General features: G+C 42.3%; 2 protein-coding genes across 3 annotated transcripts in view; both read left to right on the top strand.

Annotated features, from left to right (window-relative positions):
• Nucleotides 1-11,321, top strand: part of LOC101857287 — a 12,671-nt gene extending 1,350 nt beyond the window's left edge. The window contains exons 2-7 of one of the 2 annotated variants that reach the window (XM_005110711.3): nucleotides 1,762-1,983; nucleotides 3,176-3,896; nucleotides 5,046-5,262; nucleotides 5,663-6,380; nucleotides 7,961-8,119; nucleotides 10,249-11,321. In XM_005110711.3, coding sequence (XP_005110768.1) covers nucleotides 1,762-1,983; nucleotides 3,176-3,896; nucleotides 5,046-5,262; nucleotides 5,663-6,380; nucleotides 7,961-8,119; nucleotides 10,249-10,440 — 2,229 coding nt within the window. In that variant the 3' untranslated portion in view covers nucleotides 10,441-11,321. The remainder of the gene's footprint in view (nucleotides 1-1,761; nucleotides 1,984-3,175; nucleotides 3,897-5,045; nucleotides 5,263-5,662; nucleotides 6,381-7,960; nucleotides 8,120-10,248) is intronic. The other variant, XM_035972971.1, reaches the window with a different exon arrangement.
• Nucleotides 11,322-15,606: 4,285 nt separating this feature from the next.
• Nucleotides 15,607-18,161, top strand: part of LOC101857068 (medium-chain acyl-CoA ligase ACSF2, mitochondrial) — a gene marked incomplete in the record, with an annotated part of 30,799 nt that continues 28,244 nt past the window's right edge. Inside the window, 1 exon segment of the mRNA XM_005110710.3 lies at nucleotides 15,607-16,434. Coding sequence (XP_005110767.2) covers nucleotides 16,160-16,434 — 275 coding nt within the window.

Here is an 18,161-nt window from a genome sequence, read left to right as displayed (position 1 = left end):
GGCATATGGAGGGATTATTTTTTACATGAAGGATTTTAGTTTTTACTGGGTGACTGTAAAGACAAAAATAGGTATTACTGCCAAGGTCAATCAGTCTTGTTTTCTCGCAGTACCTTTTGAAGGTATACATTTTCAAATGAAGTATAGTCCGGAATGTACGTTGAATCAACCACAACTGAAGTATCTGAATATTCAGACATTTAAAAATCTCTAGCTCTAGAAATTGAATTCGATGCAAAAAATGCTTAAAAGTCCTCGCAGAATGGTAGAATGAAAGATGACGCCTAAATCTCGCGAATAACCAAAATATCTAGAGAACAGAAACCGTTCAGAAAAATATGAGTTCAAGTTTATTTTCCCGAACGTTCTGAGAAATTGTCACTTCGTTTTATATATATTATATATAGATCTAGATCTAGATCTAGGCCTAATATGAATATATATAATTTTTTTTTAAACCCGATCCAATAAATAATTAAAATATTTATTTGGGTTTTATATTTAAAACTGCTCTTTGGAAGCATAGGATCATTAAATATAAAATTAAAGTAACCCAGGCTACAAATTGCTTATTTTGAGCGCAGCAATTTATGACAGGTGTTGGCCCACATTTCAACATATAATTAAAATTAAGCTTACAAGTAGATTTCATCCCACGTCTGTCTCCTGGTGAGCATATTTAAGTACTCCGGGCACCTTACCTGTATATTCGGAATTGTAAATTCTTGATATTGTACAGTCAAACCATCATATCGCCCGTTTTACCGCCAGGTTTTGCCAATGTATGAAAAGGAACGCCTAGTTAAACATAAGTATTTAAAATTTACACCTTTACACTGCCATCCAGAGTTTTACTGTCCCTATTAAACTTATGCAAATTTGCCCCGCTATATCTCTAGCAAACTTGCTGCCAGAGGTACACACAGAGCATGGCACCCACACTGTGGTAGCTTGAAAATCTCTTTAAACCCACACATGCGCCTCTGTGAGTTCATTTGGCTAACTAGCTTTTGTCATGGATTTGCTCCTAATTTGTACTGATGATAAAAATGCTATTATTTTTAGGCTTTGGCCAATATTTCAATAAAGAAATTGGAGTAAAATTTTTAAGTTTCGTAGGAAACTGCGTCCCCTCATCCTTTCGGCAAAATATCTGAGGTTGCCAGACATCTGCTGATATCTGAAAGACTGGTGGGCATCTGTATCATGAGCTGAGTTTGGGTTTTAAAAAAAAGGTCAACAGGGCAAATCTGAGTCAAATCTGGCCACAGCTAGCTGACATAAAATATAGTCTCTTTACCAGTCCTCGACTTGTCCGGATGGCAATCATTGCTATCCCGTTAAACTGCAACCACCAACTTCATGCCTATTATCTTGTCAATGTGCCTTAAAATAAAAAATGTACATAGGGTTGTCTGTCTTTCCTATCTGAAGCTGGAATTTTATTTTTACTTCTGACATTTGCTGTTCAAGTCAATGAAGCCCAGAAGAGGTACATCTTTTTGAACTTTCCCGAGGTCTTCACCTGCCCACATAACCACCAACTTCATGCTCTCCCCTTGGTAGTTGGTACAACAGCGTTTGACGATACACTCAATGGCAACACTGGGTAGATGGCCAAGCAAAAAGACTTGTGCTTAATAACGATGCCTATTATCTTGTCAATGTGCCTTTATAATAAAAATGTATATATATAGGGTTGTCTGTCTTTCCTATCTGAAGCTGGAATTTTTATTTTTACTTCTGACATTTGCTGTTCAGGTTACAAATCAAGTCAATGAAGCCCAGGGGAGGTACATCTTTTTGAACTTTCCCGAGGTCTTCACCTGCCCACAATGCAGCTTTCCTTTGTATGTGAAGAGAAAAATGGACAAGCTGAAGATCAACACTCGCCTTTTGAGACTGACTTTTCAGCAGCGATATAGATGGCATACTTGTAACAACAAGGACTTCATCATAGAATATTCAGGGGAGGCGAAAATGGTAAGGACTTTTTGCAGGGAAAGTGCTATCTTGTTATGTAAAAACTGTAAACTGCTTTTTAAAAACTAATTTTATCCTTAAAATGTTTTACCTAACCATAAAATAAAACCAAACATTGCTGTGAACTGTTGTCAAAGTAACCGTGCGTTTCGTGCACTCTTTGACCGGTATGTTATGAGCTCCATAAAACTGCTACTACTAAACTAAAAGCAAAATGTTTCAAATGGTTGGTTCCATTGTAGACCATTGATTGAGGAAGCTTATGGAACATTTAGGAGTGGCATGATAAGATGTTTAGTACAAAGGCAAAAGTGTCTATTTGCCAAATCGTCAGTGATATGTACCATCAAACCTCATTGTACTGCCCCCTGTTATACTGCCAGTCCGACTTACTGATAGGATTTGCCAATGCACAAAAGAATTGTTTATAAATGAACTATTTGCCTCTTTAAACTTCCGTCTACCATCTGAGTTGTTCTGTACTTACTAAACTCAGGTGAATTTTAGAACAAACACAGATCACACAGCAGAATCTTTCTTTTACATCGTGCAATCTGGGCTATTTAAAACAAAGGACGGCATTAGAAGAACCCCATTATACTGCCAGCCCTGCTATACCACGAACTTCATACTTCATGCTCATCTCAAGGTAAGTATAAGGTTCGACTGTACCCAGTTCTGTGAATGTTTGTAGTGTCAGTGAACTTTGTCTGCAATATGAGCATTGTGTAGTGGATGACTGGGATGCACAACCGGTAGGTTCTGCTTATTCATATGTTTCTGTTGGGTCTTTCTTGCACTTACCCAGCAGTAAATGACCATTATTGTTTCTGTATGCTTCTCTTTGCTCAAACAAGGGGAATGGTTGGTGGGTGCTCTGGTGTGGATTACTCCTTCTTTCCTATCAATCATTTATCTTCCTAATCTCTCGTACTTCTTTTTTGTATGTTACTCTTATAACACCTAATTTTTCAGCACTTATATGACTTTATTGTGTTGCAAGTGCCATAAAACTCATATTAAAACTAAAACTTACTAAAACAAGTGAGCTTCTTGCAATTTTTTTTTGGGGTACTGACTGAGGAATGACGGTTATTAGTTTGTGAATTTTGTCAATATGAGCAATATTTTTGGTTGTGAACTTTGTAGATTTGAAAATTGTTTGCCATGGGGGCATATCTTCTATCTGCAGTATGACCTGATCTACCAAGAGCCCTTGGACCTGTCAACAGCAAGCCCTCCATCCAGCTCAGATGAGTTTGAGGGACGAGCAGACAATGACCAGAGTCAGGGTGCCTCTAGCCAAAGTGAGGGAAATGGTGAAAGAAACAATGAGGGAAACAGGGGTCAGGATGGCGGGATTGATACTCGGGGTAGATTGCCAGAGGAACAAGAGCAGTATGACGATCGTGCTATTGAAGGCAGTTCAGATCCCACCTTTGTAACCAGAGGTAAGGAAACCTCTGAGGGTCAGGGTTTGGAGAGGGTTGAAGAAGGTGGAAGCAGTGGAGGGAGAAGTAATGAAGGCAGTGGTGGCTCGGAAGCTGACAGGGAGAGTGTTAGTGGGCGAAGTGCAGGTAGTAAAGGCAGAGGCTGTGCTGTGGGAAGTGGTAGTGATACTGTGGGTAGTAGTGGTGGTAGTGGAGATGATTTTGTTAGGGTTGGTAGAGGGGACAATGTTGCTACAAGTGGGAGCGAGGGAGATAAAGGAACTGGAGAGGAAAAGAGTTACGGTTTAAGTGCGTCAGACGGCAATGTGAATCGAGGGAATGAAGAGGAGGAGCTACAGGGGGCAGTCGGAGGTGTTGAGGAGAAGAGTTTATCTCAGAGAGTAATGGAGCTGCATGGGGTCCGCCAAGGCCCAAACCCACTGAGTCCAGAGACAGATGATTCCCCTGGCTCTGACTCTGAGGGTAAGTCGTGCCTGTTTGTGTTTTTATTTGTTTGAGTCTTTTTGTTGTGTTTGTGTGTCTTTCTTTCTCTCTCATACTGTCTGTCTGTCTGTCTGTCTGTCTGTCTGTCTGTCTGTCTGTCTGTCTGTCTGTCCGTCTGTCCGTCCGTCCGTCCGTCCGTCCGTCTGTCTCTCTTTTTTTCTTTCTCTATCTCTTTTTCTCTATCTCTCTCTCTTTCTCTCTCTCTTTCTCTCTCTGTCTCTCCTTCCTTCTGACAAATCCGACTCGCATCTGATTGAGTAATTTTTAAACTCTTCACCTTTGCATTTATGTAGAAGATGACAGGTGGCTGGAGGGTGCCACTGATGGATTCTTCTCTTTTCTTTGCCTTTGTTGTTTATTTGTCTGTCTTGCGTTTTCATGCCCAAAATGATCGTCATTGTGTCAATGTGCTTCTTTTTACTCAAACAAGTGGCTGTGTATTTCTTTCCAAACAGGGTAGGTGGCTGGAGGGTACCATTAGTAGGTCCTACTTCTTTGCTTTCCTCTGTTGTTTCTGTCTTACATTTTCCCAGCACTAAATGGTCATTATTTTGTCTGTGTGCTTCTCCTTACTCTAACAAAACCTTCCAAACAGAGGCTGTGATATTGTGGCCTAGCTCTTCACAGTTGCATGTAAGAAACAGAGTGTGTTTTGAATGGTTGAGTGGTTAGCAGGTGCTCTGGTGTAGTTTGCTCTTCCTTTACTTTACTGTCCTTGTCTCTCTCCCCCCCCCCCCCCCCCTTTTTTTTTCCTTCTTTTTTTGTTTGTTACTCTCTTGTAACACCTAATCTTCGTCACTTATAAGACCTTATTGTTTTGTAAGTGCTGTTAAACTCTTACTAAAACAAAGTTATGTTATACACTTTGTCTTTTCCTATTGTTTCCCTCCGCACTTATCGACCGTTTTTGTGTCAGTGGGCTTATGTCTATTCAAAAAATGGAAATGAGATCGTGTGATATGTGGCTTTTCATCTTTGTACTAAGTTTGGACTTGTGGGTGGTTGGATGGTGCCACTGGTAGGTTCCATTGTTCTTTCCCTCTTTTGTTTGTCTGTCTTACTTTTTCCCTGCTCTAAATGACCATTAATGTGTTATTATGATGTGCTTCTCTTTTCTCAAACTCAAAGTTTGGGGCAAGCCTAAAAAGCCAAGTTCCAGGGAAAGCCCTGATAGCGATCCCACTGATCCAGAGGAGAAGTATGTGACCTCTGATGACCCCACTGTCAGGAAGACCCTCAAGGATCGAAAGTCTCGACGTTTGAAGACAGCTTGTATCTTTCGCGAACATCTCGCTCATGTGACTCGCCATGTTCCCTATGACAGGGTGGAGGCTCTGACCAATGAGTGAGTAATAACAAATTCTTGGAAGTGTCAAGAATTAGTTCTTACTATCCAAAGTATTTTAGAGCAATTGTTCCTGCTTGAACTGTGCTTAAATTGAAAGTGTGATCTTTGGTATTGTTAGCGTTATAATTGTCTCATCTTCAGAACTGTTATTGTTGAAATTGTTTCACCTTTAGGCTGGAGGGCACCAGTGGAATGTCTAACTTGTTTTATTTCACTTTTTTGTTTCTGTCTGTGTGACTTTTTTGTGTCCATTGTGTGTCTCTGTACTCAAACTCATCTGTAAAATTAGTCTTACCACAATTCTCTTTTTTGAAAATTAATATCAATGGTGTCATCTTATTTTAAGAAAATCGAAAACCCTTTTTCTTAACCCATTATTTTTTCTTTTTGTCCACAGTGACTCATATCCTCCAGGAATACAAGCAGCACAGCTGCTCCATCAGTACGACCTTGGCTTTGGCCACGGGGAACTGGAGGTCATTCACCCTATCGCCATTGGGCTCAACCCCCGCACAGGACACTTGGTAGTGGCTGACAGCACTCTGAGTAAGGCTGTCATGTTCAGTAAGCCAAACTGCCCTGTAGGAGCCAAGAGGATTGACAACCCGGTCAGCGTCTGTTGCTTCATGAAGCAGTCAGACCATTACCGGGAAGAGCGTTTCTGCTTTGGGGGCCACTCACGAACGAGCCACGAGATCAAATTGTTCTGTGTGCCGTTCAAATCACCATCTCAGATGACGGTGATCTCCCAGCCCATGCGGGATATATCAGGCCTTCTGATGCGTGGGCCACTCAACCGCCTGGTCATGTGCCTTCCACACACAAATGACGTCTTTGCCGAGACAAATGATGGTCGCCACAGGATTATCGCCAGTGGCAAAAGTCAAGGTCTATTCAACCCCACACACATCATCGAGGGTCATGACGAGTTCGAGTTGTTACTGGCAGACACCAACAACCACCGTATTGTGAAGCTGTTTGGCCCAGACTTCATGGCTTATTCCACTTACGGCCGCTTTGGCAGCCTCCCAGGACAGTTCTTCTACCCCCTGGGACTGGCACTGGACAGCAAAAAGCGGCTGTTTGTTTGTGATGCTAACAACTACAGAGTGCAGGTAGGGAGGGTCTTGCAATTGTCTGTCTGTGATTTTTTTTGGTAAATGTTGTCTGTCAGTATGGTCCGTCTTTGTTGTATCTGTATCTGTGTTGTATGTCTGTCTATGATGCAAACAACTACAGATGTGTAGTTGATGGGTACTGTGATGTGGTTTGCTCCTTCTTTCCTATCAAATATGGGTGGTTAGCGGGTGCTCTGGTGTGGTTTGCTCCTTCTTTCCTATCGAACATCTATCGTCCTTATCACTCCTTCTTTTTTGTGTTTGTTACTCTCTTGTAACACTTCTAATCTTCGACGCTTATATGACCTTAATGTATTGCAAGTGGTGTAAACATATATAGAGGGGGCTCTCGTGGCCTAGAGATTAAGGTGTTTGCCTCTATTTCAAAGGTCCTGGGTTCTAATCCATGTAGCGACCGAAAAATTTTCTACTCTAAAATTGTCTCCTTTCACCTCCTTTCCTGCTCTCTAGCAATGTTCTGTCGTCTGATTTCGTTTCCACTTTCTGCCTCACCTTCTTTGCCCCCTCCTCTGGGCTCCTGACTCTTTCTGCAGCCTTTCTACTCCTACTCCTTTGCTCCTTCTTCCTCTGCTGTCTTTCAGCCACACCCCTGGTCTTTTGGTAGAAAAGATCTACACCTAGCCTTCTCGGACAAGGGAACAAATCTTGGAAGACCCGTGTGCAAGTTGCGCATGTTAAAGATCCCTTAGTGGGTGGTTGGCGGGCACTCTGGTGTGGTTTGCTTCTTCTTTCCTATAAAAAATCTGTCGTCTTTATCTCCCCTCCTTCTTTTTTGTGTTAGTTACACTCTCATAACACCTCAAGTCTTCGGCACTTATATGACCTTATTGTGTTGCAAGTGCCGTAAAATACTCATTAAAAAAAACCCTAAAAAATCCCTTGGTAGTCTAAAATCGATAAGAGAAGGCTTCGGCCGCCACCCGGGCAAAATTCAAATTCCCTACCCTCAGAAATTGTTTAATGTGTCCCGCGCGCTCCTATGACCTTATTCAGTTGCGAGTACCGTAAAACACTTTTTAAAAAAACAAAACTATCTATAGATATCTCTCCCCCCTTTTTTGTTTATTACTTTATAATTTATAGTAACACCTTATATCTTTGGGAATTTATATGACCTATCTTATTTTTAAGTGCCATAAAATTCTTTACTAAAATTAAACTGTCCATCTGTTTTTCTTGTTTTCCCCATCACATGGTGGGGAGTAGGTGGATGATGCCACAGGTAGGTCGTACTTGTACTTTCCCTCTCTAGTCTCTGTCGATGAGTCTTGCTCTTTCCTAGCGAGGTTGATGCGCTTCTCTATAGCCTACCTCAACAAAGAAGTTATCTTTGTTGTCCTTATCTGTCTGGTGGTGGTTGGCAGGTGCTCTGATCAGGTCTGCTCGTTGTTTCCTATCAAACATCTATCATTTATGTCTCCATCTTTTCTTTGTATGTTACTTCCTTCTATCACCTCTAACTTTCGACTTCTATGACCTGATTGTGTTGCAAGTTCTGTAAAACTCTTATTAGAATTATAAGCTATAGCTCTGACTGGCTGTTTGCCTCTCCCCAGGTTCTCGACAAGGACTTTGAATTTGAGAGCGCTCCGATCATCCACACCTTCAACCTGGGTAGGTCGGTCACCCAGGACGTGAAGCCTGTAGATTGTGCAGTTGACTCCCGTGACAGACTGACTGTCCTCTTTACTGGACGTGAGTTTGCTGCGATTCAGGTCAGTTTGAGCAGAGCTACTGTTCTACTGTGTATTTTGATAAAGCATAATCCCACCTAAACCACCCACCATTCACTGTTACTTGAAGCTGACTGTATAGGCCTACCTGAGTTGCCCATTTTTGCGCATTGGTTACACTTTGGCCACAAATGCTAGAGATTTCCCCATTGTGCAGTGCAGAGTTTTGTCCTTTTTCTAAGGTTGGGGGAGATGTTTTCAGAATAGGACCTTAGATCTTTGAAATTAGATGTCAGATGAATTCGGTGAAAACCATCTAGTTCTCCGAAACACTGAAGTATCTGTCAGTGCCTCCCCTTATTCTCCATTATGACTGCTCAGAATAAGGTAATTATTGAATTTAAAAATAATTTTATTATAATCTGCTTTCATTTAAGTGTGCGTGTTTAATATATGTGAGGCATCTTGGTGAAATCAGGCGCTCATCAAAATAATGAATTTCGAGAAATTGACATTTTCCGGCCAGTTAGGAAATTTTTTAAAATTTTTGTTTTTTTGCTCAACATCTTGTATGTCCATTCAATTCAATAACACTTTGGTGTGTACATTTTATGCGAAAATGTTGACTAAAGGCACAACAAATTTAAATATGTAGTTTCCAAGGACTCTTATGCTATGGAAGTGGCCAAACTTTGGCAGAAATTTTCTTGCTCATTTTACCTCTGAAACCAGGCGACCCCCACCTCCAAATGCAAATATCTCCACTTCTATTCAAGATAAATGGATATTTTTTTCATCGAAAGCAAGGCAAATGAACAACCTTTAAGATGATACCAATAACTCCATATGCCCAAAAATTGACGGGCGCCTGATTCCACTGCGTCGTGACACATATAAAGTTGTTCCCACATCCGATCCGGACATTGGGGATTGCCTTGTTAGTGAGACAACTTCCTGGGCCTTCGGCATATTGTGGTAGGGTGGCCAGTTCCTTTCCACGCCGCCTTTACTTCCCCAACTTAAAGTCAGATTACTGCTGGGTGGGCAGGAGAGGGCGGAAAAAATCTGTATATGTGTATATTATATATATATATAGGCCTATATATAATTTCTGTGTCGTGACACAGAGAAATCAGACTCTCGTCAATTTTTAGGCGTGTAGAGTTATTGGTTTCTTTTAAGAGCTTGTTCATTTGTCTTACTTTCAATGAAAAAAATGCCCATCTATCTTGAATAGAAGTCAAGATATCAGCTATTTAAGGAGGTGGGGCCTCCAGTCTGTGGGAAACTCACTGGAAGAATCAAACCAACAACAAACTACACAACATTAAGCTGGGTCCACGAAAACCTTCTGGCCTCTCCAGAAGAGACGAAGTCATTTTTACTCGATTGAACATCGGACACTCGTCCCTGACACATAAATAGGCCTACCTCCTTCAGGGAGATGAGAAGCCATTCTGTTTCAGATGCGACACAGATTTTACCATCAGACACATTTTAACTGAATGTCTTGACTTCGGAGAGACCTGAAGAAAATATTGCAAGATCTGTTTTTTTCGTCGCTGATCCCAACAGAATCCTTGATTTTATAAAGGCCATTGGCCTTTATGGAAGGTTATGAAAAATGTTAAATTTTAAATGTTTTTTTGAAAATTATTTTAAGTTATAAATTTATTTAGATCTACTTCAAATTATTAGCTTTTTAACATGATGTTGACCGGAGCCCAGCCTTGCACTGAACTGTTGTGAATGCAACCAACTTGTGTTTCGCGCACTCCTATGACCTTATGCAGTTGCGAGTGCCGTAAAAATCTTACTAAAACTAAACTAAGGAGGTGGGGTCGCCTGTTTATTATATGAAATACCAGAGATTATATACCACAAAATAGTTCCTTAAATGGCACTGATGAAGCTATTCTATTTTATGCATTTTTCATTGTATTGCTACATAGATCTTTTTAAAAATTTGCTCCTGCTTTTTGTATACATGAGTTTTCAGTACAGAGTATGTCACTCTCTTATAAACAGTATCGTACTCAACTATATGAGTATATTAAACCTCTTGATCCCCCCCCCCCCCCCCCTCCTCCGCTCCTCCTTGCCCCAACCCTCCGCCCCTCTTCCTCTCCCCCCCCCCCCCCCCTCCTCTCTCTCTTGCCATGCATCCATAGGTGTACCGCTACCTCCAGCCGCTGCATGTCATTACCCAGGGTGACAATCTCATCGTTGTGGAGCCGAGCTGCTGTGAAGAAAATTGTACATCGTGCTACCTGTGCTGCCGGCGGTGCTGCTGCTGCTGTGACTCGGACGACGAGGTCAGTGGAGGGGCACGCAGAAGGGAGGACTACGAGCGCTTGGCTTGAGGGCCCACTTGACTGGCCCTCTGGACATGATGAGGAACTGACCTATCTCTCCAAAACAAATTATTTACAGCATTTTATATCTATATACTATATATATATTTTTTGGTATAGTGCCTTGTTTATTTTCAACAAAGTAATGTTCCACTCAAAGTGTGCCTTCCCATTTCAGTCTAGCATGAATCTTGCAATGTTATTTTCTACTATATTATCATCACGGTCATAATAAGATTGTCTAGGAAATTTTTGTTGTTTTGAGAAAATCTGAAAAAACAGTGTTTCCTGAAGTCAACCTTACGACTTAATGAAAGATAAAAATGTCTTAATGAATTTTTAGTACGGTACTCTAAACATAGACAAAACAAAACAAAGGACAGACATTTTGAGGTTACCAATAACTTGAAACCTAAAAATTTACTTAGGCAATTGTATTATGACCGTAAGCAGTTGATGTATTTTTATCTTGCCATTGGCTCAATTTTTTTTATTATGGAGGGTATCTGTCCCGTATATATATATATTTATACTGTTGTTTTGCTCTGTGATATGAAAAGTCAATTCTTGTAGCATCTTTATTGATTTAATTTGACTCTTTATCTTACACAAAAGGTGTAAGTTCAATTCCTTTGTTGCGAAGATGTTTTATCAAGTATCTTCATTTATTTGCTGGGATGTTTCCTACTCCACCTGGGTTGGCCACTGCCAACTGGGTAAAAGCAGCCTGCTTCCTGAAATAATCAAAATTGTGTGATGTGGGGGTACAGCATTGACAATGAAAAGGGACTGCATCTTTCTAGAGATAAACAATTTTACACTTTTGCCTTTCTTTAATCTAGCAAATCGTATAAAAGAAATATTTCGTTTTCTGTTTTGAGGCAAGAGTGTTTCGGAGTCCGAGTTAAATATATTTACTTTATGAGTATTAGGCTTTACTTGAAGGGTGGCAGGTCAGGTCAAATAATGTAGCTGTTTTAATTGAAGCTGCAATGTTATTCTTTCATTTTCTTTTCTTGTTGAAATCTCAAAAGGTACGAGATCTGTGGGTTTTTGTTTTTCTAGCAGAAGAGACAATAACGGTTTTGTTATTTCTGTTATGTTGTTGCTTTTTCTTTCAGTAGCATGCTCAGGCCAGCTGTACTTCCTTACATATTGACCTTTGAAAGCAAAAATGGCTTAAGTGCCAAAATAAACAAATCAGACATAAACATATGGCTGAATAGAGCTTGATATCACCTTTCAAAGCAATTTTGTCTTATCTCACTACTCAAACTATTCAAGAATTATAGAAAAATCACATTGTGTCTTATCTCAATACTCCAACTTGTTCAAAATTTTCTTTCGCGATTTTCTCCTAACGCACTTAAGACATTTTTGCTTTCTTGGGTCGAGTATGTGGTGTAATGGTAAGGCTCTTCACCATTGCCTGCAGAAGAAATAAGTTCAATTCCCTAGTGGGAAAGTTGATTTTATGCAGTATCTCTTTACCTTGGTACTGTATCCCACTCAGTCCAGGTTTCCGTTTGCTACTGACCGAAGTGTCTTTAGGCCATTCCCAAAGGGGGGATACATGTATTAACATGTTCCATGCACAGTAGAATTCATGCTCATACTGTGCCGGAACAACTTAAGGGGAACTGCTGCTTCTTCTTTCTTCATCCTTACTATCGTCATTTTCCTCTACTTCTTTTGTATGTTTATCACTCTCTTGTGAACTGCTGTTTCCGGGGTGCCTTGATAGTTGAAGCAGACTTTGTACTGTTGAGGCTAGAGAGGTGAGCAGAGTAAGCCTGATTCCCCGTTTGGACTTCTCTGTTGACATCCATCCCTTGGCACTCATATGACCTTATGCAGTTGCGAGCGCCATAAAACCTTACTAAAACAAACAAGCCAGGGCAATATAGCCTGTCTCCCAGAATGATCTTATTTACAAAATCTCATTAATGAGGGAGAGGGGACCCATGTTCATTTTCTCATTTTACAAAGCAACTTGGTTTTTCCTTTCCTTCCTTTGGTGCTGCCTGCCTCCTCCATGACCTAATGGTGTTAATGGGGGCATAAAACTAAACCATTTATTTTTACAATTTATCAACCTTTGGTGCATGCTGCTTTAAGTTTTTTTAACCATCATTTTTCTTCTGGTTGTCCCACTATGGGGGCCACCAGAGATGGTTCTGATGCATTTAATATTGCCTTTTCAGTATTGTGATTCCGATAAAATATTTTTGTGAACGATAAATTTTGTTTGCATTGTTTTCATGAACTCCATTATGAACACAAATAAATTCCATTGCTACATTTTTATTACTTCCAGCTCAGATCGCAAATTATATATTTTATTGCAACATTTACATAGTTTCCATTGTCTCAAACTCTTATTAAATACATTTTTCAAGACTTTGCTTGTCACAAAATACTTCTAGTACAGCACTGACAAGACTTTCATCATCAATCCTATTGTGGCCTTTGATGACTTGAATTGTCCCAAATAAATTCCATTGCAACATTTCCATGATTTTCATTGTCTCAAATTCTATTTGGGGGGCTCTCATGGCCTAGAGGTTAAGGTGTTCACCTCTCATTCGAAGGTCCCGGGTTATGTTTAGTTTTAGTAAGAGTCTTACGGCACTTGCAACACAATGTCATATAACTACCAAAGAATAGATGTATCACAAGAGAGTAACATAATAAAAAAAGGAGATAAGGACGATAGATATTTTATTTGAAAGAAGGAGCAAACCACACCAGAGCACCCGCCAACCACCCACATCCCAGGTTCGAATCTGGGTAGCGACAGAAAACTTTTCTTCTCTAAATTTGTCTCCTTTCACCTCCTTTCCTGCTCTCTGGCAATGTTCTGTCGTCTGCTTTCGTTTCCACTTTCTACCCCCACTCCCTCACCTCCTTTGCCCCATCCTCTGGGCCCCTGACTCTTTCTGCAGCCTCTCTACTGCTCCTCCTTGGCTCCTTACTTCTGTCTTTCAGTCTCACCCCTGATCTTCTGCTTGGAAAGATCTACACCTGCCTTCTCGGACAAAGGCGAAAAATTTCGGAGGTCCCGTGTGCAAGTTTCGCAGGTTAAAGATCCCCTGGTGGTCATTTCGATAAGAGTAGGCTTCGGCCGCCACCCGGGCAAAATTCATAATTTCCTACCAATTGAAAATGTTTATCCTGCGCGCTCATAATATAACCTATGTAGTTGCGAGCGCCGTAAAACACTTACAAAAGAACAGAAGAAAAAATTCTATTGCAGCATTATCAGGAGTACGAGTAACGAAGCTGTTAGAGGCGGAGCTGCCGGGGGCACCTATCGAGATCGAAGCTGTGAGGAAGTCAATGGCCAGAAAAACTTCGACCCTGCGATTGATATCCGAGAGACTATGTCTCTTGGACTTCACACCCAGCCCTCTAACTTCTTCGCATTTGCTTTGCTGCCCAGAAGTCACTCTACACTTTACGGAGTGTACCGGCCACAAGAGAGCTGTCGACATTTGACGAACAACTACGTCAAGCAGCCGAGTGCATCACAAATATCTCATTTGATGATACAGCATGGTCTCAGGCCAAACTTCCCGTGTTCCTTGTCGGCATTGCATAGAGAGCCATATGAGTATCTGGCGCTTCCGGCCTATCTCTCTCCACTCCACTCCTACGAACACCTCATTAAAAAGATTCTATGTCACATAGAGCGATTGCCCCGACCTTTCCGGAACTCTAATGTCCGCGCCAGCAAATGGCAGACTCTTGGGATGCTTCCAGACGAAAAGCCTCACCTTCAGAAGTCATGGGACCAGGCCAGTTGCCAACGATTGGTCGAGGAATTAAGACCGAATCTGAACCAGCACCGCCTGGCTTGTTTTAACTCCTCCGGCCAACCATACAGCGGCGCCTGGCTCCACGCCCTCCCTCCCTCCTTCCGTCGGTTGTCTTCTCAACAATGATAGCCTCCGCATTGGCGTTGCGACGAGACTTGGTCTTATAGTATGTGAGCCTCACACTCACACATACCGATGCGGTTCGTCAGTCGATAGCTTCGGCCTACGCCTACTGTCTTGTCGTCGGAGTGGTGGTCGTCTCCAACGTCACGCTGCCCTCAAAGACATCATGAAGCGTGCGCTCGATGCTTCCGGCCTACATTGCATCCTTGAACCCTCCGGCTCGACCAGGGCGACGGCAAAAGACCAGACGGCATCACCATCTTTCCTTTCGAGGGTGGGAAATGCCTTGTGTGGGACGCCACATACTCCGACTCCTTCTCACCGCTGTCCATCTCCTCATCGGCCTCTACTCCCGGCAGTATCGCCAAGAAGGCAGAAGAGTCCAAAATTAAGAAATATGCAGGCCTCAGCGATCGCTACCATTTCGTCCCAGTGGCCGTCGAAACATCCGGCGCTCTCGGTCCCCTGACTGACGACCCAGTTCCTTCATAAAGTCGGTCGTCGGTTAGCAAACTCCACAGGTGATCCACGTAGAAACGAGATGGTTGTTTGAGATAATCTCTTGCGATCGTTAGAGGCCACGCCTTCTCAATTTTGGCGGCCCCACTGACGCACGAGTGATGGATTACACAGCTCCCGATAGATAGATGGATAAATAGAGGGATGGACAGATAGGTGTATAGATAGACAGACCTAGATAATTTGATAAACATTGTCCAAATGAACAAGACACACAGCGAGAGAGAGAGAGAGGGAGAGAGAGAGAGAGAGAGAGAGAGAGAGAGAGAGGGGGGGGGGATTGAGAGAGATTGGGAGAGAGAGAGAGAGAGGGGGGGGGGGTTAGAGAGGAAGTGAGAGAGAGAATGTTTGTGTGTGTGTGTGTGTGTGTGTGAGAGAGAGAGGGGGGGGGAGTGAGAGAGAGAGAGAGTGTGTGTGTGTGTATGTGTGTGTGTATGTGTGTGTGTATGTGTGAGGGAACGTTTATGGTGCGGAGCTGTTTAAACATGTTATAATAATGTAATAGTTATGTTCTCGTCTGTTGTGTGCACGGGTGAGTACAGAATAGGACCTTTGTAACACCATAGTCACTATATGCGACCAAGGCAAATAAAGTAGGCCTATTGACCCCCCTAAAAACAAACAAACAAACACAAAACAAAAAACAACAACAAACACTTCCATCATTCAGGGAAAAGACTAGTTGAGGCAGGGTGGGCCTGTGACAAACTGGTATGCTTTCCGGCCGATATGGGCCTATAAATGGTTCTGTGACCTGTGTCAAAGCTAAGTGAAGCAGCGCGAGGCGAAACATTGCTTAAATCGTACACGTCACCTGTCTGTCATCTCTAGGCCTACAAGCGAGGTCACACCAAAGAATCTTTGGTCACACTGGTCACAGTACCGTACAGGCGTACTATATAAAGTGAAACAGCTACATTTTGTTTTACTATGCTCTCACAACTCCTATTGAGGCTACTGCTACTGTCGCGAGCCGTGCCGTGTAGAGGCAGACCACGTGAAGTACACACATTGACATAATTGACATTACTGTGTATGTATGTGTAGCCTACGAGAGCGTGGAATGACTTGTGGAGCGCGCTGTGCGCGAACTGTGTAGGTACTGTGTAGAGATCAACTCAACAAGCCGCGTTTGTTTACGTACGCTAAGGTACCGGTGGTTTTATTTTGCTGATCTGCGGAGTGAGTGTGGATAGATCTTTCACTGTGTTAGCTTGCAAAGCAGAAGAAGAAAGCGAGATTATAATCATTATAACCCAAAGAACACAATGTTTTCCTCTGCTGTGGCCGCAAGACTTTCGTTTTCACAGCTCAAGCCTGAATGTTGGAATGTCTGCCGGAGAACTGTTGTGGTGAATTCGCAGCGTTCAGTCTTAACGGAGAGTAGTAGTAGAAGTTTCTCCGCTCTTGTCTCTGAGCGTCGAGATAGAGGATGTGGGTCTAACTCTTGTGTTGAGTGCATCCATGGGCATGGGAACAGTACAGGGAAAAGCGTGTACTCACTCTCTGGCAGCAGACTTAGTCGTGCACGGAACAACGCGAGGTGAGTGATCACAGACACACATACACCCACACACAAGCACTACGCACACATACGCACGCGCACACACAGACACATAAACGCACATATGCACTCTACAAGTACACACACTCGCACACACACACACACACACACACACACACACACTTACACACCCTCTCTCTCTCTCTCTCTCACACACACACACACACACACACACACACACACACACACACACACACACACACACGCACTCGCACACATGCGGACGCTAGAACTAGAAATTAATTCATGTATAGATCAAGACCTACCTGACTGGGTCAGCCTGAGGTCAGGGCAAAGAGGCTGGGTCAGGGTTACCGATTATAGTGTTTGAAGAGAAGCACTCCGACACGATAACGGTCAGTCAATAGACCTACAGAGGTGTGTGAAAGAGAAAGACAGTGTGAGTATGTATGTGTGTGTATGTGGGGGGGGGGGGAGTGCGCGCGCGCGCGTGTGTGTGTGTGTGTGTGTGTGTGTGTGTGTGTGTGTGTGTGTGTGTGTGTGTGTGTGGCGTGTGTGTGTGTGCGTGTGTGTGTGTGTGTGTGTGTGTGTGTATGTGTGCGTGTGTGTAAGAGAGAGAGAGAGAGGGGGGGGGGGGGCATGTAAAGACAAGACAATCACCACCATAAACGACCACTTCATATTTCCCCTCGCGTATTTCTTACATGATACACGTACTTACATTATAATTATAATGACTCTGTGTAAGACGTCTGCTTGTATAAGACGGACGTGTTTCACATCGACAATTTAAGTGGCCGTCCTAGACAAGTTCTTCTGTACACGAGGACTGCCTCCCATTGTGGAAGTGAAAAGTGGTTGTCTGCGACAGATGAACAACGTGGACAGTGTCATTATTATGTTTTAAAAAAAAAGATACGCAAGGGATGATTAAGTGAGAAGTTTCCGTATATTGTTTGTACAGGTGGCCGCTTAAGGCAGATTCGACTGCATAGCAGCAATTACAAAATTAATACAATAATATATTACACACACACACACGCACGCACACACACACACACACGCACGCACGCACGCACGCACGCACGCACACACACACACACTCACACACGCACATACACATAGATCTACATACATCTTCATACACTGATATACTCACAAACACGACAGGCAAAGAGACAGACAGATTGATATTGGCAAGGAACGACGAGAAAAAGGATTATAATGAAATGTGGAGAAAAGGGGTATACAACGAAATATAAAGAGAAAGGGTAACGAAACATATAGTGAAAAGAGATAACAAATAATAGAGAAGGAGTAGATCTGGAGTGCAAGGACAACGAAATATAGAGAAAGGGGGTAATTAAACAAAGAGAAAAAAGGATTTATTATACAACGAAATATAGAGAAAAAGGGAATCGAAAGATACATGTAAAAGGGTAACTTAATACGGAACTGCCCTGACATCGAGATTGGAAGAAAGTCTGGGGGTGTGTTCTGAGAAGACCTTGACACGGGGAATGTGGGCTAGAGTTTTTGTGAAACACGATTGTAGGGGTGAAAAGATAAGACACTTGAGTGTTGCGAATGTGTGCGTGTGAAAGAGAAAAACAGTGAGTGTGTATATGTGAGAGTGTTTATGTGTGTGTATGTGTGTGTGTATGTGTGTGTCTGTGTAAAAAAATATTATAAGTCGAAATATATATTATTATATCTATTTATATGCCTAGAGAGAGAGAGAGAGA

This window comes from Aplysia californica, unplaced genomic scaffold, assembly GCF_000002075.1.
Source record: "Aplysia californica isolate F4 #8 unplaced genomic scaffold, AplCal3.0 scaffold00934, whole genome shotgun sequence".
NCBI lineage: Eukaryota > Metazoa > Mollusca > Gastropoda > Aplysiida > Aplysiidae > Aplysia > Aplysia californica.
This window is presented reverse-complemented; position numbering and strand designations above follow the sequence as displayed.